This window comes from Branchiostoma floridae, chromosome 1 (genome assembly GCF_000003815.2).
Source record: "Branchiostoma floridae strain S238N-H82 chromosome 1, Bfl_VNyyK, whole genome shotgun sequence".
Taxonomy (NCBI): domain Eukaryota; kingdom Metazoa; phylum Chordata; class Leptocardii; order Amphioxiformes; family Branchiostomatidae; genus Branchiostoma; species Branchiostoma floridae.
In genome coordinates this window covers 20,005,511-20,031,193 of record NC_049979.1, presented here as the reverse complement: position 1 = coordinate 20,031,193, position 25,683 = coordinate 20,005,511, and the positions used below count along the sequence as shown (strand labels likewise).

The 25,683-nt window shown below is 43.3% G+C and overlaps 2 protein-coding genes across 2 annotated transcripts; both read right to left on the bottom strand.

Moving 5' to 3' along the window:
• Positions 1–2,395: 2,395 nt before the first annotated feature.
• On the bottom strand, positions 2,396–17,824 carry LOC118412895. The gene is made up of 3 exons (XM_035815989.1): positions 15,117–17,824; positions 7,396–7,501; positions 2,396–7,358 (listed from the first exon to the last, which is right to left on the bottom strand). Exons 1-3 carry the CDS (start codon positions 17,822–17,824, stop codon positions 4,665–4,667), a joined length of 5,508 nt encoding a protein of 1,835 aa, XP_035671882.1. The 3' UTR covers positions 2,396–4,664.
• Positions 17,825–20,106: 2,282 nt separating this feature from the next.
• LOC118427593 (fibroblast growth factor receptor 1-like) lies at positions 20,107–23,339 on the bottom strand. The gene has a single exon (XM_035837449.1). The coding sequence runs from the start codon at positions 23,215–23,217 to the stop codon at positions 20,521–20,523; it is 2,697 nt and encodes an 898-aa protein (XP_035693342.1). The 5' UTR covers positions 23,218–23,339; the 3' UTR covers positions 20,107–20,520.
• Positions 23,340–25,683: the final 2,344 nt, after the last annotated feature.

Here is a 25,683-nt window from a genome sequence, read left to right as displayed (position 1 = left end):
CCGCACCCCTACTGCTAGGGTCAGTCGCATATTGCTGACTTTTTTGTTATTACCCCCCCCCCCCCCCCGATTAACTGTCAGTTATTGCTACCACATACGTACAGAAGTCAAATTTAAAAAAGAACATAGATATGTAAATTCCAATGGCAAAGATACTTTCAATATAGTTGACGACAAGGGCTCAGACCTCACCAGCTTGCAATGCATTTTATGTAAGGGCGGGGCCTTACATAAACCGTGAAAAATAAGTTTGCTTTTGATCATGATCTTTTTACTAACTGCTTGTAAGATTTTGACGGAGCAAGGAGGTTAAAAAAATCACTGAGTATAAATTTCTGCACAGAGCTGTCGTCTGAATGAATCGCGGGATTCATGGGATTGTGTACAATAGCCAAGTTTTGCGTCGCCAAGGAAATTTGAGCTTTAAAAATGGTTAACACGTTACGTTCGAAGCATGGTCTCTACGTTGTGGCACATCTTACATTTTTACTTACTAAAAAATCGCCATGCAAATTTAATTGTTTTACAGATGAGGCTTAAAACCCCTTTGGTTTGAGGCACGACGTATAAACTTTTGGAAAATCCCCGGTGGCCGGCTAACGATATACAAGCCGGCATGCGACGGATATTGATGTAGCAAACATGTCTGTATGAAACCTTAGATTCCCAAGTTCGCAACTTGATTGACAGGCAGCGGTTCGATCTGAGAATATGTAAATCACTGAATGCATCATAACACGAACACCATTGAAAGTAATTTCTCCTTGCCTGTCCAAAAATAAACCGTGTAAAACACTAGCAACTAGCGGAGTAAAAAAACAAATGTGGTTCAAAGTATATCGTGACTTTGCACTGAACTGACTGGAATAACAAGGCATTTGCCGCGTACTTTGAGATCAAATGCGGTGCCGATCAGACGGCAAAGGTCATCATATTTAGTTTCCGGTGTTGCCATGGGCGGGAATTTTGTTCGTTGTTGTGACAAAGATGTAGAATTTTGCGCGTTCATACTTCGAAGCCGTTGGCGTGAAATGAAGTTTTTACTGTCATTGAGGTACGAAGTAACAGATCGTGAACGTTGGCATGGCTTCACCGACCTTGGAATGCAACAAGCGGCGTAAACAGTCCCATTTTGTGCTAACAGTTAAACTTGTGCTGTGAAGGCCACGAACTTGTAAACTCTCCCGACGCGTATAAAGCTGTATGTAGGTTAAATGTACTTTACCGTGACTCCGTTTCGTGCTTCACTTGTGAATCTGGACCAACCCAGCGCTGTGGTAACGTTACTGCATGATGAACATGGTGAACGGAAGTTATGACGACGTGCGATGGGGATGGAGGGCGTTCCACGTTGCGGTTTATCTTGCTTGTTCAGGTCAGTTTATTTGCGAAATAAAATCCTCAAGTCCCTCGTTTGTGTTTTGCATACCTAATATGTGTCAAATGTAAATCTTTCAGTTTGGATGACGATCTTCGTGCGTAAAAGCCGCCAATACGCAGTGACCTTGCGTGTAACGTAGAGCATGTTTTTTTGTGCACAATTTTTCTTGTTTACTCAAAATTTGGTTAACTATACACCAATCCGTATTCTCTCTGTCGACGGTATGCGTTTGTTTACAAATTAGTACGTGAGCATGCAACCTTGTAAAAACAGTTGAATCAAAAGACTAGTGCTGGCATACAATGTACGACACCGTGTGTGTTGTCGATTTGACGTAACTCGAACACAACATAGAATCATATCAATGTTTGGATAGCTTAGAGATAAGGTACAACTGGCTCGTTCAGGTTACTAAACTTAAACAAAATCAAAAATAATATGCCCAACAGACACTTAATCTTGACTTGATATATATTCATACAATTAGTGACCTATCCCTGCACACATTTCGATACTTTTGGGGTATCATATTTCTTTCTGCTGGCGCGGCGGCTTGTTCGATAGCTGCGGCGGTCGTTGACCTCGTTTCGAACAACGTTCCAAGATTCCAGAGGTGTTCTAAAGTTCGATTTTGTGTTAAAATTGCTATTTTTTTCACCCATTTTTGCCCCATAAAATCATTATTTTGGGTCTATGTGGGCCCGAATGACCACAGTGCAGTGCGTTATGTACAGGCCTACCAGATAACTCTGGCTTTCAAGTTAATCCAAGCTCTACTTTCGGAGATATTCATGTTTTTGAGGTGCGCGGAAAAAAAGAACGTCTGAGCAAAAACAATATGTGTACCTTCTGTGAAGGTAAACATAATAAAAATGATAATTGTATTAGCAACTTGACACTGCATTTAGACCAGGTAGAAGTTGCATTATGCAGCAACAATATTCTGAGGATCCCCCGAGTACCAGATGAATTACAACCATGCGTAACATGTCATATCGCCAACAACTATCAGTGTTCAAACTTCATCTGCTGACTTGTTTATTGTTTATTTTGCACAACCAAATACCGATTACAATAAATGCAAACAATAAGAAATGGCACTACAACTGTGCAAGAGCGGTAAGAAGCTAAAGGCGTATAAACCGGTCACCATTTATCAAATCAAATAAATCAAATCAAGTTGTAAATGATATTAATAATGCATATTACATGAAATACTATCTTGAGTAATGTAGTAAGCATAGATCTAGATTAAGTATACGTAATCCTAATCCGACTGTATTGGGTCCGTTTGGACCCCAGGCGTATACTTATATTTGCATATCCACATTTTCCTTGGATAAAAACCGGTCTATGAGTGTGACCGTATACATTTTTTACAACTTCTAACAATCTTTACCGAGATTTACCCACTGCAGTATGCGTTATATTTGAAAGTTTGTGTCTGATTCAGTGACGTTCAAACATACCTTAGCAAATAATATATTGTATAAAAATTCAATATATATAGAATATATAGTATATAAAATTCCAAACATTTCCTTCTTAGGAATCATAGCACTTTTGCAAATGAGGACCTCCTTTACATAATTAGAATCTGTTGATTTTATATTTGGCCTTGAGTACATTTAGGTAAACTATCATAAAACACTGGGATTACAGAACTCCGTCATATACAAATTAAGTCATAGTTTGCATAATTTGCAGTTGATATGTTTACATCTCTGTCTGTTTGTGACAATTACAAAATGTTGTTATTCACGCACAACAATGGGCCCTTTTTCGCTGCCACCACAACTGTGTACCACCGACCTAGCGCGCGGCTATCGAACATTGTTCTTTAATTTTTCTCAGTTACAAACAAACTTTCACCAATCTAAAGTTTGAGATCACATGGGCTAAAACGGAATGTCCCATCGCTAACTGCAACATGTATTCGAGCAGCCGCTTATTTTTTGGGTCAGAACTCTGTTATTGTGTCCACTCGGTCGGTAACACATGTAGATGAATGAGAAATGTAATGTATTACATGTTTACCCCTTCTCGCACGTATAATACACGGCCCCTATAAACATATCAATAAAACAACTGACCTTTTTCTTGGTCTAAATATGAGAAAAATGTGGTGTCGGACATGTACACCCGAACACGTATAATATACAATCCATATAAAACATTGTAACAATTTCCTCCAAACTCAAGACTGTAACTGATATATAATCTAGCGCGTTGACCTCTATTTCTGACCTATATTTCAGCAACTCTGACCCTTGGTGTCACTCTTGTTAATCTATCACAGGACTAGACCACTTCTTACAACGGGGCAGTTAAAACATACAAAAAATGTTAAAGTAAAGTACATGCTGGAGTACTGCAGTCAACCACCAAAAGACCAAAAATTGCGAAGCCAAGATTGGATCCCCAACAACTAACCACGTTACAAATATAACGGCAACCCATCCACGGTTAATATGAAATTCGCCGAAAACAGCAAACATCCACAAAACAAACAACCCTACAGATCCACAGCAAACAGCTAGCAGGTCGAAATTTACACCAAATAAGCATCAACTTTACACCTATCAACCACATAACAATCAACACCACAGCAAGTCCATGTGCAAAAACATAATACAAAACGTGCTACTGCAGTACCAAGGTCAACCAACAGGAGGCCCAAACTCAACCTGCACCATCACCACACACCCATGTACCCACCTACCAAAACCTATTCCAATCCTTCCAGCGGTTCTTGAGATATACACCACATAACCTTCAGAGTAAAAAAAAACATTTGACGAAAACAATGCATTCTAATAGTAATAAGGACCAACAGAAAAAAAAATTCTAAATAAAATATTTACAAAGGTGCCAGTACATGTGTGTCTAGGTGGCAGACTATGACGCATAATTAACCCATAATTATGTCATAAATTTCTTATTTTTACCATGCCCGCAATTTGGACTACGAGCGCCAATGATATATGCGCACAGAACTTCTAATTCATCAAAACTTTCTAAATATACTCATTCAGGGCGGTTTATATTGGGACCCTTTTGCTATTTCAGACTAAAAATGTTTGGTTTGGCACCTGTGCCCAGGTACTAATAGAAAATTACCTGAAAATCTAGATGTGGGTGCCCACATATATCCATATATCCACTTTACAATGATTTGTTTTAGAATTTCAATAGATTCAGAGGGTTCATTGGCTTAGATGTATATTGATTGGTTGGTTTATGAAACCTGTACAAGGCAGAGAATGGACTGAAAGAAAAGTTATCAAATCCTATTGGCCAGGATCGCAGCTTGTCTTTGTGGCCTCATTTGGTCCATCTTCTGAAACAGTTCATCAGGCGTCGGTCGCTTCAATGGGTCGACTATCCAGCAGGACCTGATGATCTTGTACACAGACTTGGGACAGTTCTCCGGCTGCTGCAGACGGACTCCTTTCCTCAGCAGCTCCAACAGTGTGCACACGTCCGGGTGCATCGGACCACCAGCATAGCGCGGCTCCTCCCCAAAGCTGGCGATCTCCCACAGCAGCACGCCGTACGACCACACGTCACTCTCGCACGTGTACACCCCGTCCCGTAACGACTCCAGGGCCATCCACTTCAGCGGCAACAGCTCCTCCTCCCCGCCCCGGTTGGTGCGTTTGTACGCAGAGGAAACATAAACGTCGCGCGACAGCCCGAAATCAGCGATCTTTGCCACCTTCCTGTCGCTGATGACGACATTACGAGCTGCGATGTCCCTGTGCACGATCTTCAGACGTGCCAGCTCCGATAACCCACTGGCAACGTCACAAGCAAAACCTAGCCGTTCCAGCAGTTTGCTATTCCCCGTGGTCTTGAGATGTTCACGCAGACTCCACAGGTACCGCCTCAGTTCTTCATTGCTCGCGTACTCTACAAGGATGTACTGCGGCTCAGACTTAGTCACGACCCCATAAAGCTTCACCACATTCGGGTGACCATCTTTGTTCTCGTGGATCCTGGTGAGGGTGGTCATTTCGCGGCGAAAGTCACGGACAGCAGAGGCTGTCATGCGGTCAGGCCGGATACTTTTAGCGGCCACCAAAACCTCGTATCCTTCGGGCACGCGCAGTCTTCCCCGTACGACATGGCCGAACTCTCCCTCACCGATCATGTGTTCTAAACGGATGTCCTCTTTCTCTACTTCCCATGATGAAAATGTTTCTAAGACTAAGTCCATGGTTGGGTGTTCTGGACTTCTTGAGCGACGGTGGCGTCGTTTTACCAGGACTCCAGTCACGATACAGCCGATTATAGCAATGGTCGGGATAACGGACGCCAACACTACAACGACGACTTGATTATTACCAGAAATGGAAACAATCTGACAAAACTCACCCGACTGTCCTTCAGCGCAAATACAGCTGCCATTGACTGGATCACACCTGGCGTTGTTTTCACAATTGCAGTTCATACTACAGTTCCACCCGAATGTGCCAGGTGCGCATGTGTGCTCACACCTGTCTCCATGACGGCCCGGAGGACACAGACAACCCTCCCACCTGTCACACGTCACTCCGTACTCACAGTCACACACTTGGCTGCAATCTTCCCCATGATAGTTGGGTCGGCATTTCGTGGCGTTTAGAATGAAAGTCGCATTAAACAGTTCACCATCTTCGTCCTGTACCATGCAACTATACCTGCCGTTAGCTGACTCTAGAATCGGCTGAAAGCTGATGGAACTGTTCCGTGCTTTCCCTTCTTCAATGACATTTGTGTCATCACGTCTTTTTCCTGCTTGATAAGCCCATGTCATATTTGCTACGTTGATATGTGGGGCCAGGCAGGTTAAAGTCAGATTGGTACCGATGTACTTCACGACTAAATCGCCAGGTGACGCGATGATGACGACCTCAGGCCAGGAGATGTCACAGGCTCGTCCTCTCCAGCCCGGACGGCACTCACACGCACCGTTAAAGCCATGGCAACGGGCACCGTTCTGACAAACACAATCCTTGTCACAGTACACACCGTAAGATCCCACAGGACACCCTGTTACGTTGTAGTGAAATGCCCATTCCACCAGCCAGGCCCCGTCCGCAACGGGGGGCCTGAAGTTACCGCCACATCGTATCCAGTATGATGATGTGGACCATATTTCAATCAACTGAAATATAAAGAAAAAACTATCACCTTCGTCCGTTTGGAACTGACGACTTTGTGCCCATTGAGGCAAGTCGACGTCATCGAGGGAAATGTCCAATACAGTAATGTTCCCCTTGTTCCTCCCATCTCGGTCCCGACATATGAATTCGGCTCTGCCTTGTTGTCCTTGAAGCACCACGATGAGTGGAGACAAGTCGTCTATAAGTGCGCTTGTGCTTCCAACGAATCTTCCGGAACAATCACCTTTCAAGACGAGATTAGCCGGGTACGTCATTGGCAAATCGGTCTGAAGATAGTCATAAGCGTACGAGTAAATAATCTCTCCGTTAACATACGTATAAAACCCCTCATCACTGCTGAGTACGGTATAATCCCCGAGGACCCTGTCGCCCTCTCTGCCCAGAAGGACTGGCGTTTCACACCGTTTGTTATAGAATGGCGGGTATCCCGGCACGTCCATGACTACGATGACAATGATCACGTACAGAACGTTATTGTTGCCGTTATCAGTCAGCTCCACCGTCAGGTTGTACCGCGGCTCTAACTTGTAGTCCATCGGAGCCGCCACGATCAACGTCAAGTTCTCCGCACGAACCCCAAAACGTCCCGAACCGTCCCCTGCGGTGATGTTTACCGACCAAAACGTCCCATTGCGTTTATCTGTGGAATTAACGCTGGCATCAAGAAAATCTCTGAGCCGCACCACTTTGCTACCAACTGGCACATCCTCGGGTATTTCGACGTTTTCACCCGAAATGAAAAGGTCTTGATAAGCCTGGAAGCCAGACAGCAGCAGAAGTGCAGTACAGAACGCCACACGCAGCATCATCTAATCTTCGTAGAGTAACGTAGAACTAGCCTGTTACCACATTTCCTCTCGCTGATGACGAGGTGAATCCTTTCCTCTTGGACGCCACTTTCTGTTTCTTCTTGCTGTTAATTTGTCCGGCTGGGATCACGTCTTCTTTGGGACTGAACAAAACACAAACAATCAGAAATTACTACATAAACGCGGCTCTTTTGTTACAGTTGAAAACTTCATGTTGAAAAGTCATGTCTACTAACACAGATAGCAAGAATGAACCAACATAAATTTCTCTGTCTATGAGTACAATATGTAAAATGAGTTTGTCTTTTTTTTTTTCCAGCACATTTTATGGCATGCGGCATGACATCAGATGGGCAGATAGCCTAGCGAGCCAGTATCGCCATCCATGAGTTACTCCACCTACACCACCCAAGGAAATGGTGTCTTAAGAAGGAAATGGTGCCTCTAGAAGGAAATGGTAAATTGTGCTTTAGAAGGAAATGGTGCCTTTAGAAAGAAATGGTGCCTTTAGAAGGAAATTGTGCTTTAGAAGGAAATGGTGCCTTTACATGTGAAATGGTGCCATTAGATTTAGAGGGAAATGGTGCATTTACATGTCCTTGACACCATGGTATAGAGGCACAATGCAAACTGCCTTACACGGAAATAGTACCTTTAGAAGGCCAAGGAAATGGTGCATTTAGAAGGAAATGGTACCTTTACATGTCCACTGCATGGATACACAACGAAAGGTCTCACATGGAAATGGTGCCTGAACAAAATAACTACATGGTAACTCTGTGTGTAGCTTTTCAAACCCTATTTACAGTGACAGATCTTAGTAGAAGACAGCTTCACTCCCTCACCTAGAACCTGTGCAAAAATAGAGGATATTTCCACCCGTGAGTCAAGTTGGTGACTAGAGGATATTCCCACCTGTGAGACAAGTTGGTGACAACTTCAGCGATTTTCAAGCTTGCAGTGCTGATCTATTAATGTCACTACTGTCACTAATAACCTGTTTACCTGTCTTTTCACTTTACTTGTATTGTAACTTGAGGCGAGCTGTCAAAGTCACTGAGGAGGGAAACTTGAACCCAGTGACAACAGTTTGCTTACGTTGAACAATGGGAAAAGAAAATCAATGCTAGTGGGAACAACAAGCGAATAGGGAAAGCGCCACCGCTAGAGCTACAAGCATGAGTCAACTGAACAGAATGAGGCACAAACTTACTTATATAGGATAAGGAAGAACTCTCACTTGGATTTACTGTTCCCTGTATGGGAAAAACAACACTGGCTAGAAACATCAAACGCCTCCAAGTGGTGCGGAACGGAGCAGCAAGGATTGCCCTAGTCACACACTCACACACGGAAATGGCGCCTTTGAACCTTCGAAGGAAATGATGCATTTGAAGGAAGTGGTGCCTTTAAGCTTTAGAAGGAAATGGCCTTAAGCTTTAGAAGGAAATGGTGCCTTTTTGAAGGAAATGATGCCTTTTGGAGGAAATGGTGCCTTTAAGCTTTAGAAGGAAATGGTGCCTTTTGAAGGAAATGGTGCCTTTAAGCTTTAGAAAGGAATGGTGCCTTTTGAAGGAAATGGTGCCTTTTGAAGGAAATGGTGCCTTTTGGAGGAAATGGTGCCTTTTGGAGGAAATGGTGCCTTTTGGAGGAAATGGTGCCTTTACATGTCCTCGACACCATGGCATGGAGGCACAACGAAAGGTCTCATACGGAAATGGTGCCTGTACAAAAGGAGTTTCAGGATACCGTGTTGTTGGTGTTGTTGTTTTATTTATCGGTTGCCAAACAAGTTTGTGGCTATTACAAAGGACTAGCCATGCTGACGAAGACAAAGACAATTCAAATGGAATTTGACAAGGACAGGATATTAATGGGTAACAAAATTAGTTGTTGTTGTTGTTAGGCAACTATCAGTAGTGCAACGCAACGACATTTTCGGCGTTATCGCCATTTTGAAAACCAGAAGAATCATTAAGCACAAGAGCAAGCTTCTGTCAGTAAGTGTAGGACACTTTTTTGTCGTTTTGCATATAAACAGGAGACATCAGTGTATGTTCTCTAAAATAAGAACTGCGTAATACCTTCATGTAGCTTTTCAATCCAGTTCACAGCGACAGAAGACAGCTTCATTTCCTCGAACCTGTACACTAAAAAGATTATATTCCCACCTGTGACGAAAAGTTGGCGACAACGTCAGTGATCTTCAAGCTTGCAGTGCTGATCTGTCAATGTCACTACTGTCTGCAAACGCAGTCTAACTGGTTTACCTGCCTCTTCACTTTACTTGTAACTTGAGGCGAGCTGTCAAAGCAACTGACGTGGGAAACTTGAACCCAATGACAACAGTTTGCTTCCGGTCTCACTAAATACCGAAAACTACCGAAAACAACCGAAAACAGCGGTAAACAACTTGAAATCTACCGGGAACAACTCGAATAACACCGAAAGCAACTCGAAACCGCCTAAAACCTGTCAAAACAAGCACGCACAACCGATCAGAATTCGAAAGCAGCTGGAAAACAACTCGTAAACAACTACTCATTTCTATTTTATTTTCATCTCCACTGCCGAGGGAGAGAATGTGGTGATTGTGCCTTTTGAAGGAAATGGTGCCTTTTGAGGGAAATGGTACCTTTACATGTCCTCGACACCATGGCATGGAGACACAACGAAAGGTCTCACACGGAAATGGTGCCTGTACAAATGACGTATTTCAGGCTACCATGTTGTTGTTGTTTTATTTATCGGTTGGGCTGTCCAACAAGTTTGTGGCTATTACAAAGGACTAGCTATGTTGACGGAGACAAAGACAATACAAATGGAGTTTGACATGGACAGGATAATAATAGGTAACAAACAACATTAGTTGTTGTTGTTGCTGTTAGGCGAACTATCAGTAGTACAACGCAACCGTAGGACATATTATCTATGATTTTTCATTCCTGTAAAAATTCAATTACGACGTACTTCCGCCACGTACGAGGCACCATTGCGAGTTATCACGAGTGAAGTTCACCCAAGTTGCACCCAACTTAAGGCTTACTCGGTTTAAGTAAGCCTTAAGAATTCATTAAGCTTAAGGGCAAACTTCTGTCAGTATTAAAGTGCATAACACTGTTTTTGTCGTTTTACATATAAACAGGAGACATCAGTGCATGTTTTCTAAAATAATAACCGCATACTAACTTTCTATGTAGCTTTTCAAACCCTGTTCACAGCGACAGAAGACAGCTTCATTATATTGCAATCCATACATAGTATGGGATTGCAATATATTGTTATATTGCAATCCATACATAGTATGGGATTGCAATATACTGTTTTTTCTTTGTTTCTCCTGAATAAATCTTCAAATGGATTCAACTTTTTCATTTTTGGGCCAAATGAGCTGAAATTTGGCATGAAGGCAGGGATAGCAAATACCCCTAGGCGTTTTTTTCACTTTCTTAATAGAGGCCTTAGAATTTGTGATATTTAGGGTTTTTGGTCATTTTTAGACAAAATATATATATTTTGGGCCCCTGTGCCCTGGTATTACAAGCTAATGACCTGAAATTTGGTACAGAGGTGCATTGGACATATGAGCACAGAAAACCATCAACACTTTCTTCATAGATCACTTCAAAAATGAGTTATTTTAGGGGTTTTGGCCATTTTTGACTAAAAATGTATATTTTTGGCTCCTATGCCCTTGTATTAAAACCAAATGACCTGAAATTTGGTACATGGGTGCGTTTGACATATGACCACAGAACCCCATCAACGCTTCATTCATTGTTTACTCCAAAAATGAGTTATTTTAGGGTTTTTGGCCATTTTTTACTAAAAATGTATATTTTTTGCTCCTATGCCCTTGTATAGAAACCAAATGACCTGAAATTTGGTACAGAGGTGCATTGAACATATGCTCACAGGACCCCATCGACACTTTCTTCATAGATCACTTGAAAAATGAGTTATTTTGGGGTTTTCAGTCATTTTTGACTAAAAAATGTATATTTTGGCTTCTTTGCCCTTGTATGTAAACCAAATGACCTGAAATTTGGTACAAAGGTAAATTGGACATATGACAACAGGACCCCATCAACACTTTCTTCATAGAGCACTTATAAAATGAGTTACTTTGGGATTTTTAGCCATTTTTAACTAAAAATGTATATTTTTGGCTCCTATGCCCTTATATTGAAACCAAATGACCTAAAATTCGGCATGAAGGTGTGTAGGACAAGTGCCCACAGTACTTCCTTTTCCCTTTCAGCAAACATTATTTCAAATTGTTGAATTTTGGGATTTTCTCAAGGATGAAGATGGATTGCAATATGCTGTATTTGCTCCTAAGCAAATGTCGGCCTTTCTAGTTTTTGCTGAGTTTCTTCTTCTCCTGTCAAAATCTTCAAGTCGATTCAACTTTTTCACTTTTGTGGCAAATGAGCTGAAATTTGGCATGGCGGTAGGGATAGCAAATACCCCCAGGTGTTTTTTTCACTTTTTTGATAGAGGCCTTAGAAATTTTGATATTTAGGGTTTTTGGTCATTTTTAGACAAAATATATATATTTTGGGCCCCTGTGCCCTGGTATTAAACCATAATGACCTGAAATTTGGTACAGAGGTGCATTGGACATATCAGCACAGAAAACCATCATCTCTTTCTCCATAGATCACTTTAAAAATGAGTTATTTTAGGGTTTTGGCTATTTTTGACAAAAAATGAATACTTTTGGCTCCTATACCCTTGTATGAAAACCTAATGACCTGAAATTCGGCACGAAAGTGTGTCTGGCAAGTACCCACAGTACTTCATTTTCACTTTGGGCATACAATACTTTAAATTGATGAATTTTGGGATTTTTTGCCATTTACGGACTAAAAATGTTAAGTTTTGGCTCTTGTACCCATGAATGAAAACCAAATGGTCTGAAATTTGGTATGAAGGTGCCTATGTTATGTAGCCACAGGGCTCTATTCACACCTATGGTGTACATCAATCAAAAATTGTTAAATTTGGGATTGGCATGCATATGAAGATGGATTGCAATATGCTGTATTTGCTCCCAAGCAAATGTCGGCCTTTCTAGTTCCCTTACCTAGAACTTGTACTAGTGTATGTAGATTACATTCCCACCTGTGAGACAAGTTGGCGACAACGTCGACGTCAGCGACCTTCAAGCTTGCAGTGCTGATCTGTCAATGCCACTACTGTCTGCAAAGATCAGTGCATAAATGACTCCGTAACGAGAGAGCAGTTGCAAATACCGTCTAAGCGGTTTACCTTTCACTTTACTTGTATTGTAGCTTGAGTCAAGCTGTCAAAGCCACCGATCGCGACGTGGGAAACTTGAACCCAATGACAACAGTTTGGACAAGAAAAATGCAATGTTACTGGGAACAACCAAGCGAGCAGGGAAAGCGCCAAGTGGTGCAGAACGGAGCAGCAAGCCAGGTTTGCCCTCGGATGCGATACCGTGACAGGCAGTGCAACAATGTTTAACATCTTAGGCATGTTGACAGTAAAGGAGAGAATCCAACAAAGAAGCTTTAATTGTCACATTTCGTAGGATAGTGCACGAAAATATTGTACAACCGATTCACCTTCCATTCAAACAACAGTTGGTCAGCAAACTGCCAAAACCTAAAACTAGAGTTCCACGAACACATACCTTTGCCAAATAAACCAGGTTTGTTATGTAAAAAGATGTCTGTAGACATAAAGATTTTATTTCATATGTTATTTGACAAAGTCACACGAAGTCTTATCAACTAGAGTTTGGTGACCTAATACCTCCATGAAATATTAAGAGCTTGTGTAAATTTTATGGCAATGACTTACTAGGGTGCCCAAAATCTAATCATTAGTCTTTGTAGGGAGGGTGGAGAGGTACATGTGTGATGTGTATGTCACTGGAGTGTTGAACATCTATTCTTGTAATATTTTAAAGAAAGAAAGTTTGCAAGTTCTTGCCTGAGGGCTAATTGCAACATGGAACATACAGAATACTTTGCATGATGTTCGTCTATCAATATCCTTCTCTAACTCATTTACCAATGTCACACGTTGCAATAGCCCTACAATTTCCTCGTTATTTATGCAAATTAGATCCCAATTTGCATAATTATTATTCAACTATATGAAGCATCACTTAATAAGCTATCTACATACCAAAAATCATGACGATCCATCAACCCCTTCTTGAGTTATTCCATTTTGAAATCTGACACTATACCGACCCCTGCAGTTCCCAAGCAAGCAGCTAGGGAGACCAAACCTATACCACTTACTCTCTTCCCAAAGAGCTATCTACCACCCAAAATCATGACCACAGCTGGTCCAGATTATGGTCGTCATGATTATCAATTAGTATCTAGATAGCTTAAGTGATCATGGACATAATCAGATGATCAGTGGCAAATCACGATCTAATTTACATAAAGGATGAAAGTCCATTAAAAGGACTCTCAAACAACTGACATCGACAAAGAATGGTAATGGCATATCATTAGATATCCATGCAAACGGATGCCTGATTTAAAACCAGCTGCCTGCAGAGAGAATTTACACGGAAATGGTGCTTTTAAAACCAAATGGTACCTACAGAAGGAAATGGTGCCTTTTAATGTCCTCGGCGCCACGGAGACACAACGAAAAGTCCCACACGGAAATGGTGGCCGTACAAAAGAGTGTATTTCAGGCTACCATGTTGTTGTTGTTGTTGTTGTTTTATTGGTTGGGGTGTCCAACAAATCTGTGGCTATTACAAAGGACTAGCTATCATGCTGACGGAGACAAAGACATTACAAATGGAATGGGCATGATAATGATAGGTAACAGCATTATTTGTTGTTGTTGTTGTTGTTCTTGTTGTCACGCAAACTATCAGTGGTACAACGCAACGATATCTTATCTATGATTTTACATTCCAGTAAAAATTCAATTACGACGCCAACTACGAGGTACCTGTGCGAGCTATCACGTGCGTATCTCACCTAACCTACGGCTTACTCGGTTTAAGTACTATGACTCTGACAAAATAACAAATGCTCAATGTCTGAAAGCCTGATCTGAGCAAAGAAGGTAATTTTAGCATGCCCTAGCAAATGATTTAAATGAGTCCCCTATTTGCATGATTTAAGTCTAATGATGTTTACCTTTACTTAACATCCAAATGCCACAAGAATGAAATTCCTATGATTTACCACTATTGAATTAAAGTATTTTCCATGTGTTCCATTCGTTTGATCATGTTGCCTCTACAGTAACTTATGCTACGGCCACAATGGCGCCGGCGTCCGTCGGATGTGTAGTCCCGGTCGGGCACAGAAGCCACAAATTTGTCCCGGGGCACTGACGAATACCTCGGTGTTTTCAGGATTATGTCACGGCGTCTATTTATCACCAGGTACCAGTTCGATTTTAATTGCGAGTTTAAAAATATCCTGGGTCCGGCCGTGCCCAAATATCCCGGTATACGCAGGGTAGGTACATACGTGGCCACGTAGGCGTCACGCCCGAAAGTGCATAAAAAGGTGCTGAACCACATAAACTCACCGTCGAGGGCTATTTTTCTAATTGTATTGCTTGTCATTGCATGCTGTGTAATACAAGAGGCGTCCATGGCAGAAAAAGATAGTTAAAAAGATATGCCTAGGCTTTTATAAAGAATAACCAATAGATTTTCATGGTTCATCGGCTTAAAATACTGGTAGATTGATAAGTTTAACTTCTATATTGGAGAAATTAGTCTGAAAGAAAAGTCATAAAATCCTATTGACCAGGATCGCAGCTTGTCTTTGAGGCCTCATTTGGTCTATCTTCTGGAACAGTTCATCAGGCGTCGGTCGCTTCGATGGGTCGACTATCCAGCAGGACCTGATGATGCGGTACACAGACTTGGGACAGTTCTCCGGCTGCTGCAGGCGGACTCCTTTCCTCAGCAGCTCCAACAGTGTGCACACGTCCGGGTGCATCGGACCACCAGCATAGCGCGGCTCCTCCCCAAAGCTGGCGATCTCCCAAAGCAGCACGCCGTACGACCACACGTCACTCTCGCACGTGTACACCCCGTCCCGTAACGACTCCACGGCCATCCACTTCAGCGGCAACAGTTCCTCCTCCCCGCCCAGGTTGGTGCGTTCGTACGCCGACGAAACATAAACATCGCGCGACAGCCCGAAATCCGCAATCTTGGCCACCTTCCTGTCGCTGATGACGACATTACGAGCTGCGATGTCCCGGTGCACGATCTTCAGACGTGCCAGCTCCGATAAGCCACTGGCAACGTCACAAGCAAAACCTAGCCGTTCCAGCAGTTTGCTATTCCCCGTGGTCTTGAGATGTTCACGCAGACTCCACAGGTACCGCCGCAGGTCCTCATGGCTCGCGTACTCTACAAGAATGTACTGAGGCTCAGACTTAGTCACGACCCCATAAAGCCTCACCACATTCGGGTGTCCATCTTTGTCCTCGTGGATCCTGGTGAGGATGGTCATTTCGCGGCGAAAGTCACGGACAGCAGAGGCTGTCATGCGGTCAGGCCGGATACTTTTGGCGGCCACCAAAACCTCGTATCCTTCGGGCACGCGCAGTCTTCCCCGCACGACATGGCCGAACTCTCCCTCACCGATCATGTGCTCGAGACGAATGTCCTCTTTCTCTACTTCCCATGATGAAAAGGTTTCCATGAGGGGCGTCATTTCTAAGTCCACTGTTGGGTGTTCCGGACTTCTTGGGCGACGGTGATGTCGTTTTACCAGGACTCCAGTCACGATACAACCGACAATAGCAATCGTCGGGATAACGGACGCCAACACTACAACGACGACTTGATTATTACCTGGAATGGAGACGATCTGACAAAACTCACCCGACTGTCCTTCAGCACAAATGCAGCTGCCATTGACTGGATCACACCTGGCGTTGTTTTCACAATTGCAGTTCATGCTACAGTTCCACCCGAATGTGCCAGGTGCGCATATGTGCTCACACCTGTCTCCATGACGGCCCGGAGGACACAGACAACCCTCCCACCTGTCACACGTCCCTCCGTACTCACAGTCACACACTTGGCTGCAATCTTCCCCATAATAGTTGGGTCGGCATTCCGTGACGTTTAGAGTGAAAGTCGCATTAAACAGTTCACCATCTTCGTCCTGTACCATGCAACTATATCTGCCGTTAACTGATTCTAGGATCGGCTGAAAGATGATGGAACTGTTCTGTACTGTCCCTTCTTTAATAACCTTTGTGTCGTCATGTCTTTTTCCTGCTCGATAAACCCATGTCATATTTGCTACGTGGATGTGTGGGGCCAGGCAGGTCAAAGTCAGATTGGTACCGATGTACTTCACGGCAGACTCGCCAGGTGACGCAATGATGACGACCTCAGGCCAGGAGACGTCACAGGCTCGTCCTCTCCAGCCCGGACGGCACTCACACGCACCGTTAAAGCCATGGCAACGGGCACCGTTCTTACAAACGCAATCATTGTCACAGTACGCACCATACCAGCCCTCGGGACATCCTGTTACGTTGTAGTGAAATGTCCACTCAAACAGATTGGTCCCGTCTCCACTGAGAGACTCCACGTTGCCGCCACATCGTATCCAGTATGGTGATGTGGACCACATCTCAAGTAACTCTATGATAAAGAAAAATCGGGCACCTTCGTCCGTTTGGAACTGACGACTTTGCGCCCATTGAGGCAAGCCGTCGTCGAGGGAAATGTCCAATATAGTGATGTACCCTTTACTCCTTCCATCTCGGTCATGACATATGAGTTCGATCCTGCCTTGTTGTCGTGGTCCTTGAAGCACTGCAGCTATTAAAGTCTCGTCTGAATTTGTGAATTCCTTTGCGCTACCGACGAATCTTACGGAACAATCACCGTTGAAGACGAAATTAGCTGCGTACGTCATAGGCATACCGTACTGAAGATAGTCTCTGTACGACGCCACTCTCTCTCCGTTAAAAGACGCATAAAACCCGTCATCGCTGCTGAGTACGGTATGATCCCCGAGGATCCTGTCGCTCTCTCTGCCCGGAAGGACTGGCGTTTCACACCGTTTGTTATAGAATGGCGGGTATCCCTGCACGTCCATGACTACGATGACAAGGGTCACGTACAGAACGTTATCGTTGCCGTTATCAGTCAACTCCACCGTCAGGTTGTACCGCGGCTCTAACTTGTAGTCCAGCGGAGCCGCAACGATCAACGCCAAGTTCTCCGCACGAAACCCAAACCGCCCCGAATCGTCCCCTGTGGTGATGTTTACCGACCAAAACGTCCCATTGCCGTCTTTTGCAGAACTAAAGCTGGCATCAAGAAAATCTCTGAGCCGCACCACTGTGCTACCAACTGACACATCCTCGGGTATTTCGACGTTTTCACCCGAAATAAGAAGGTCCTGATAAGCCTGGACGCCCGATAGCAGCAAAAGTACAGTACAAAACGTCACACGCAGCGTCATCTTATCTTCCTATAGCAACGGGCCTCTGTATAAACCACGTTTTCTTTCGCTTCTGACTGGTTCTTTCCATTTCTCGTCACTTCTCTTCGGTGTACACCACTTTCTTGTTCTTCCTCTCTTAGGGCTGGACAAAAACCAAAACAACAAATTTACTTGTACGACTCTTCCAATTGAAAAATTCATGTTGAAAAGGTGCCTTTGAAAAGCAAGTGCATGTCCTCGACATCAAGGATACAACTGATCTGAAGATCTCACACGAAAACGGTGCCTTTAAAAAGTACTTACGCCTTGTTGTTGTTGTTGTTGTTGTTAGCCGAACTATCAGTGGTACAACGCGACGAGATAGTACGTAAGTACGTCGTAGTTGGGCTGATCTATAACATGGGAAACAAATTTCCGGTAGTGTTTTTTTTTTAGTTGGCTAAACTGTGTTAGTTGGTACTTCTCTTTTGGTAGAAATATAAAACCATGGATCCATATTACAATGTGCTTGAATAAGCATACGAAATGGTCCGATTGTAAGTGACCATCTGGTCGCGCCTATGAATCATCCTACCCATCTCTCTGTGTTTCCACCCAACATTTTAGTAACTTTCGGCTAAATATTTGAAAACAAGTACAAGTATAATATATATGTCTGAGGCGTAATGTTGATTTCCTCAACATCAAGTAAAAGTAAAGTTCGACAAGTGTGATTGAAACTGAGTCCAGTTAAGCTACAAAATAACCAACGGACGTCATCTAGCTTAGCACGATGATGACTACCCACTACGTAGAGAGTAACAAGTTGATTCCAATGTATACTCTATCTCAGAGCAAAGCATTTACTAAGAGACATATGACTATTTATTTTGTACACTATGTAATTCTGTTGTTCCTTGTTATGAAGGCATGCCGATGTATCCTATTTACTGTTCTGCTACATGAGTCATTTGTGTCTGACACGCTATCAACTGTTACTGAGTACAATAGTTAGGGGAACTTCGTTCTCTTTCCTGCATCACGGCACGAGGCTGCTATTGGCTAGAGCTGACACAGACTGTATTGAATTACCTGTTGTTTTATTCGTTTGACACAGTGAGATGACGCTGGAGGAAGTCTTCTCGTTTCATGCATCAAGTGACAAAGAGGCTGTTAAGAGTGTAAGCAGTGATTTGATGTACATCATCATTGAAAAGTGTTACAAATTTCTTTGAATTTAAATGAGCTACATATTTTTTTTCCATTTGTGACCAGTTTAATACCAGTTCCCTGTCCAAAGAGCTATGATACACTAAAAAAAGTAGTACACACAAAGAAAACGAAAAGCTGGCAAAATAGAAAAATTGACAAACATGTTTGTACTTACCTGTTACAAGATCCGCCTTGATGATCCCGGACTAAATACCAACAAACGAGTTCATTAAAAAACGTGCGAGTCGAATAAAAACTTCGCCAAGCCTGTACTTCATAGTCCCTATCCTGGATACTGGCCCCGAACCAACAAACAGACCTGACCTTTGCCTCATGAACTTCGCCCTGAAACTTTTCCAGTCACAAGACTTCCGAAAGGCCAATCTGACTTCATTAAATGATTGACATCCGCGTGCATCAATTTTCGTCCAACCAAAAAACTCCATACTATAAATACTACAAAGAAGCCGCAAAATGAATGAGCAAAACAATATACTGTGTACTGTAAATTGTAAAAGATATAGGAAAGCGGATATCTATGTCGCAGAGAGCCTCTTTTCTTATCTTAAAATGTACTGATTTGGTAGAACAACGTTAAATTTACTCCAATTCAAGGCGTCCGATTCGCCCGCACGTGAGACTTCTTCCCCTTCAAGTCAGCATGAGAGTGAAAAGGAATGGTGGTGGCGTATATATAGTCGTCAACGTTACAGACTTGAATGACTTGTTGTATGTCATTCGTAGTCCGAATTGAACGTTCTAAACGCAGCAGTAAACATCATCTCCGTTTTAACAGAGGCAAAAATATGTCCGCATAAATTACCCTGTGCGTAATATTTCTGTCCATTTAAGTTCCAAAAATATCTATATCATAAATATCTCTAAAAATTTCATAAATCGGAGCTTCATTTTTATTGTAAAGTTTAGCCATGTTTCAGACTACTCTGAAACATGTAGAATTAAATTAAACTGCTCTGAAACATGTAACGAACATTTTCAAAAATTTTCAAAATGATGTATCAGCCGTAACTGCGGCCTCTAACTGCAAATTTTGTTCGGATGAAAAAAGTTGGAACGAAACAAGTATGGGCATTACATTTATTATTACACCAACGCTGTCTCAACTTTTAGACACGTTCCCCCATAAAACGATACAATATCGAATCAAATAAATCATATCAATTAGTAAATGAAATACACATTATATGCAATATCATGGAAAGTTGAGTAGTCAGAATAGATCTAAATAAATTAAACCTAATCCGACTGTATGGATTTTTTTGCATCCCAGGCCTGTATTTGATCAAGTGTAGGCATCCGTCCACCTCGAAAGATGAGGCACTCTGGACAACATTGTTCACTGTTCACCCACAGAAAATTATTTACAATTTTAGCAAACACCACTGTTAAAAAATAATGATTCATTTCCGAACTTCAATAGATTCCCATGGTTCATTGGCTTCGATATAGATTGTTGCGTTTAACCAGTATAAGATAAGGGAGAGATTGGTATGAAAGAAAAGTCAACGATTGCTATTGGCCAGGATCGCAGCTTGTCTTTGTGGCCTCATTTGGTCCATCTTCTGAAACAGTTCATCAGGCGTCGGTCGCTTCGATGGGTCGACTATCCAGCAGGACCTGATGATCTTGTACACAGACTTGGGACAGTTCTCCGGCTGCTGCAGACGGACTCCTTTCTTCAGCAGCTCCAACAGTGTGCACACGTCCGGGTGCATCGGACCACCAGCATAGCGCGGCTCCTCCCCAAAGCTGGCGATCTCCCACAGTAGCACGCCGTACGACCACACGTCACTCTCGCACGTGTACACTCCGTCCCGTAACGACTCCAGAGCCATCCATTTTAGCGGCAATAGCTCCTCCTCCCCGCCCCGGTTGGTGCGTTCGTACGCAGAGGAAACATAAACGTCGCGCGACAGCCCGAAATCCGCGATCTTTGCCACCTTTCTGTCGCTGATGACGACGTTACGAGCTGCGATGTCCCGGTGCACGATCTTCAGACGTGCCAGCTCCGATAAGCCACTGGCAACGTCACAAGCAAAACCTAGCCGTTCCAGCAGTTTGCTATTCCCCGTGGTCTTGAGATGTTCACGCAGACTCCACAGGTACCGCCTCAGTTCTTCATGGCTCGCGTACTCTACAAGGATGTACTGCGGCTCAGACTTAGTCACGACCCCATAAAGCTTCACCACATTCGGGTGTCCATCTTTGTCCTCGTGGATCCTAGTGAGGATGGTCATTTCGCGGCGAAAGTCACGGACAGCAGAGGCTGTCATGCGGTCAGGTCGGATACTTTTGGCGGCCACCAAAACCTCGTATCCTTCGGGCACGCGCAGTCTTCCCCGCACAACATGGCCGAACTCTCCCTCACCGATCATGTGCTCGAAACGAATGTCCTCTTTCTCTACTTCCCATGATGAAAGAGTTTCCATAACGGACGCCAGTTCTAAGTCCACTGTTGGGCGGTCCGGACTTCTTGGGCGGCGGTGGCGTCGTTTTACCAGGACTCCAGTCGCGATACAACCGATTATAGCAATGATCGGGATAACGGCCGCCAACACTACAACAACGACTTGATTATCATCAGGACTGATGGAGACGATCTGACAAAACTCACCCGACTGTCCTTCAGCACAAATGCAGCTGCCATTGCCTGGATCACACCTGGCGTTGTTTTCACAATGGCAGCTCATACTACAGTTCCACCCGAATGTGCCAGGTGCGCATATGTGCTCACACCTGTCTCCATGACGGCCCGGAGGACACAGACAACCCTCCCACCTGTCACACGTCCCTCCGTACTCACAGTCACACACTTGGCTGCAATCTTCCCCATGATAGTTTGGTCGGCATTCCGTGGCGTTTAGAGTGAAAGTCGCATTAAACAGTTCACCATCTTCGTCCTGTACCATGCAACTATACCTGCCGTTAGCTGATTCTAGGATCGGCTGAAAGATGATGGACCTGTTCTGTACTGTCCCTTCTTCAATGACCTTTGTGTCATCACGTCCTTTTCCTGCTTGATAAGCCCATGTCATATTTGCTACGTGGATGTGTGGGGCCAGGCAGGTCAAAGTCAGATTGGTACCGATGTACTTCACGACTGAATCGCCAGGTGACGCGATGATGACGACCTCAGGCCAGGAGACGTCACATGCCCTCCCTCTCCAGCCCGGACGGCACTCACACGCACCGTTAAAGCCATGGCAACGGGCTCCGTTCTGGCAAACACAGTTCTTGTCACAGTACACACCGTAGGATCCCACAGGACACCCTGTTACGTTGTAGTGAAATGTCCATTCCACCAGACTGGTCCCGTCCGCAACGGGGGGCCTGAAGTTACCGCCACATCGTATCCAGTATGATGATGTGGACCATATTTCAATCAACTGAAATATAAAGAAAAAACTATCACCTTCGTCCGTTTGGAACTGACGACTTTGTGCCCATTGAGGCAAGTCGACGTCATCGAGGGAAATGTCCAATACAGTAATGTTCCCCTTGTTCCTCCCATCTCGGTCCCGACATATGAATTCGGCTCTGCCTTGTTGTCCTTGAAGCACCACGATGAGTGCAGACAAGTCGCCTAAAAGTGCGTTTGTGCTTCCAACGAATCTCCCGGAACAATCACCTTTCAACACGAAGTTAGCCGCGTACCTCCTAGGCAAATTGGTCTGAAGATAGTCATAAGCGTACGAATAAATAACCTCTCCGTTAACATACGCTTTAAACCCGTCATCACTGCTGAGTACGGTATAATCCCCGAGGACCCTGTCGCTCTCTCTTTCCCGAAGGACTGGCGTTTCACACCGTTTGTTATAGAATGGCGGGTATCCCGGCACGTCCATGACTACGATGATGATAGTCACGTACAGAACGTTATTGTTGCCGTTATCAGTCAGCTCCACCGTCAGGTTGTACCGCGGCTCTAACTTGTAGTCCAGCGGAGCCGCCACGATCAGCGTCAAGTCCTGAGCACGAAACCCAAATCGCCCCGAATCATCCCCTGCTGTGATGTTCCCATTGCGGTCATCTGCAGAACTAAAGTTGGCCGCAAGAATATCCCTGAGCCGCACCACTGTGCTACCAACTGACACATCCTCGGGTATTTCGACGTTTTCACCCGAAATGAAAAGGTCCTGATAAGCCTGGAAGCCAGACAGCAGCAGAAGTGCAGCACTGAACGTCGCACGCAGCGTCATCTTATCTTCGTAGAACTGGCCTCTATTACCGCATTTTCTTTCGCTGATGACAAGGGCAATTCTTTTCTCCTGGAAGCCACTTTCTGTTTTTTCTTACTGTTATTATGTCGGACTGGGATCACATCATCTGTGGGGCTAGACAAACACAAACAAGAAAAAATTACATACACGGCTCTTTGGATACAGTAGAGAAATTCAGATATGATTAACACAGTAGGCAAGAATGAACCAATCAATATATGTCTGTCTATGAGTACAATATGTATAATTAGTTTGTCTTTTCCGCACATTTTATGGACATTAGATGGGCAGAAAGTCTAGACAATCAGTATTGTCATTTCCATGAGTTACTCCACCTATTGTAAAAGGACGATTAGGCACAGTATGGTCACTTCTACGTCCGTGTATACATGTTGCAGTTTCGAACCATAAATTAGTTAGTTGTTTGCCACAGAAGATATTTTCCAATTGACATGATTTTTTTTTTATTTTTTAAAACCTTTATTGAAAACCATAACAACTAAACCAGACTACAACAGATACATAATTATGAAACTTTACAATTGGCTCTCGAATTCCTAGACACTTACATCACTTTGAAACCACTAACACTTCCTTAAGCATACTCTAGTAGTCTATGTTTTACAGCACGGAACGTGGGGTAGGCATTGCTAATGGCGGTGCAGAAAAGGTAATATTTGGCCTGTAGGATATACCTGTTCAAAGTTTTATTGTTTTCAATGTGGGACAAGTGACCATAAATAATTTCATTGTTGGTGAGACCTACGGGATGCTGGTTTTCTTTTTTCCACCAGTCAGTGAAATCTTTCCAGAATGTTTTGACGGTGTGGCATTCCGCGAATAGATGAACAATTGTCTGCTTTTCCTCGCAATATGGGCATTGGTCAGAGTTTTTAATTTTTATCTTTTTCAAATATGCATTGGTGGTCAAGAACCTGTGTATAATTTTGTACTGGAAGTACTGCATTTTGGTTTCTTGTGAGCATATATAGGGTAACATATATATACTTTTTTATGTCCTCTTCATCCTGTAAACGTCGAGTAATTTCATCTTGCTTGGAAGGTGGTTGCACTATTTTATTTACGAACAGCTGACATAATTGTTTGCATTTGTAGCTGCGTGAAGATCGAACATCGGGCATTGGACATTGTCAAGCCGAGCAGTGTTGAATGAATTATGCAAATAACAACCTGAAGCCAGGTTTATAGTACCGGTAATCATGTATCTAGTGAGTAACATCACTAATATCAATTTAGTCATGATCATTCGTTATTTAACATCATTTTAAGCCCATTTGAATGTACTGAAGACCTGAGGATAGTTGGAAGCAGGCACTTTAGGTGGTACAAAAAGTTACTAATAAGGGAAGGACGTTGAAGAATGCAATGGAGTATTAATTGATTTCATCGCATAGCTAATAGACTCAGGTAAGGAATAATCAGATGTGTTGTTTGTGACATGATGATCAGGTGATTGATAAATGAAATGACTGGTTTTGACGTCACCGGAAACAGAAGGGTCCCTGCATGACGTCGAAATTCATCATGGCGGCGCCCCAGGACGCCGATGAAATCAACACAGGTTTCATTACTACTATAAGCATTTCCATTTGAAACCACCGTCCGTCGACTTGATATTCCCAAGACGGAACTAGCATTATGTGGTCTCCGAACTCTTGCTTCTATTTTTCACACGATTTGTTTTACATGGAAGAATGTACTCCTTATAGACAGGAGCTCCTATGTGTAACTAATTTGTTCTTGGAATCGCCAGCTCCTTTCACATGATTTGTTTTACATGCCCTGTCATTGACACCACGACGAAATGTCACTCACGGAAATGGTGCTTTGAAAACATTAGAAGGAAATGGTGCATTTACATGTCCCCGCAACATGTAAGGCAATGTAATGGAGACACAACGAAAGGCCTCACACGGAAATGGTGCCTTTTGATAGAAGGCACCAGGGTATGCCATGAAGGCTCATCGGATAGGTCTACAAAGGCTACGTACTTCAGGCTACCATGTTGTTCCGTTTTTGTTTCTCTTAATTCAAATGTATATTTACTGGTTGCCTGAGGCTATGACAAATTGCTAGCCCTGCTGATAGAGATAAAGACAATACAAATAATTCAATGGAATTGGACATGGACAGGATAGTGATAGATAACAGCATTAGTTGTTGTTAGGCGAGCTATCGGTAGTGCAACGCAACGAGATCATATCAAAGGTAAAAAAAACAATAATTACGACTTACTTCCGCCAACTACGACGTACCTTTGTGAACTATCACGTCGCAGTTCACTAAACTGGCTCCAATACGTCTGTGACCTATACCTCACCTTAATACGTACATGTATTCCAATATACACTACTTAAGTTTTTGGAAAGTTTCGGGCGTCCTTCGAGAAGAAGATTTTAGTTAAGTTTCGGGCGTATCGTCATG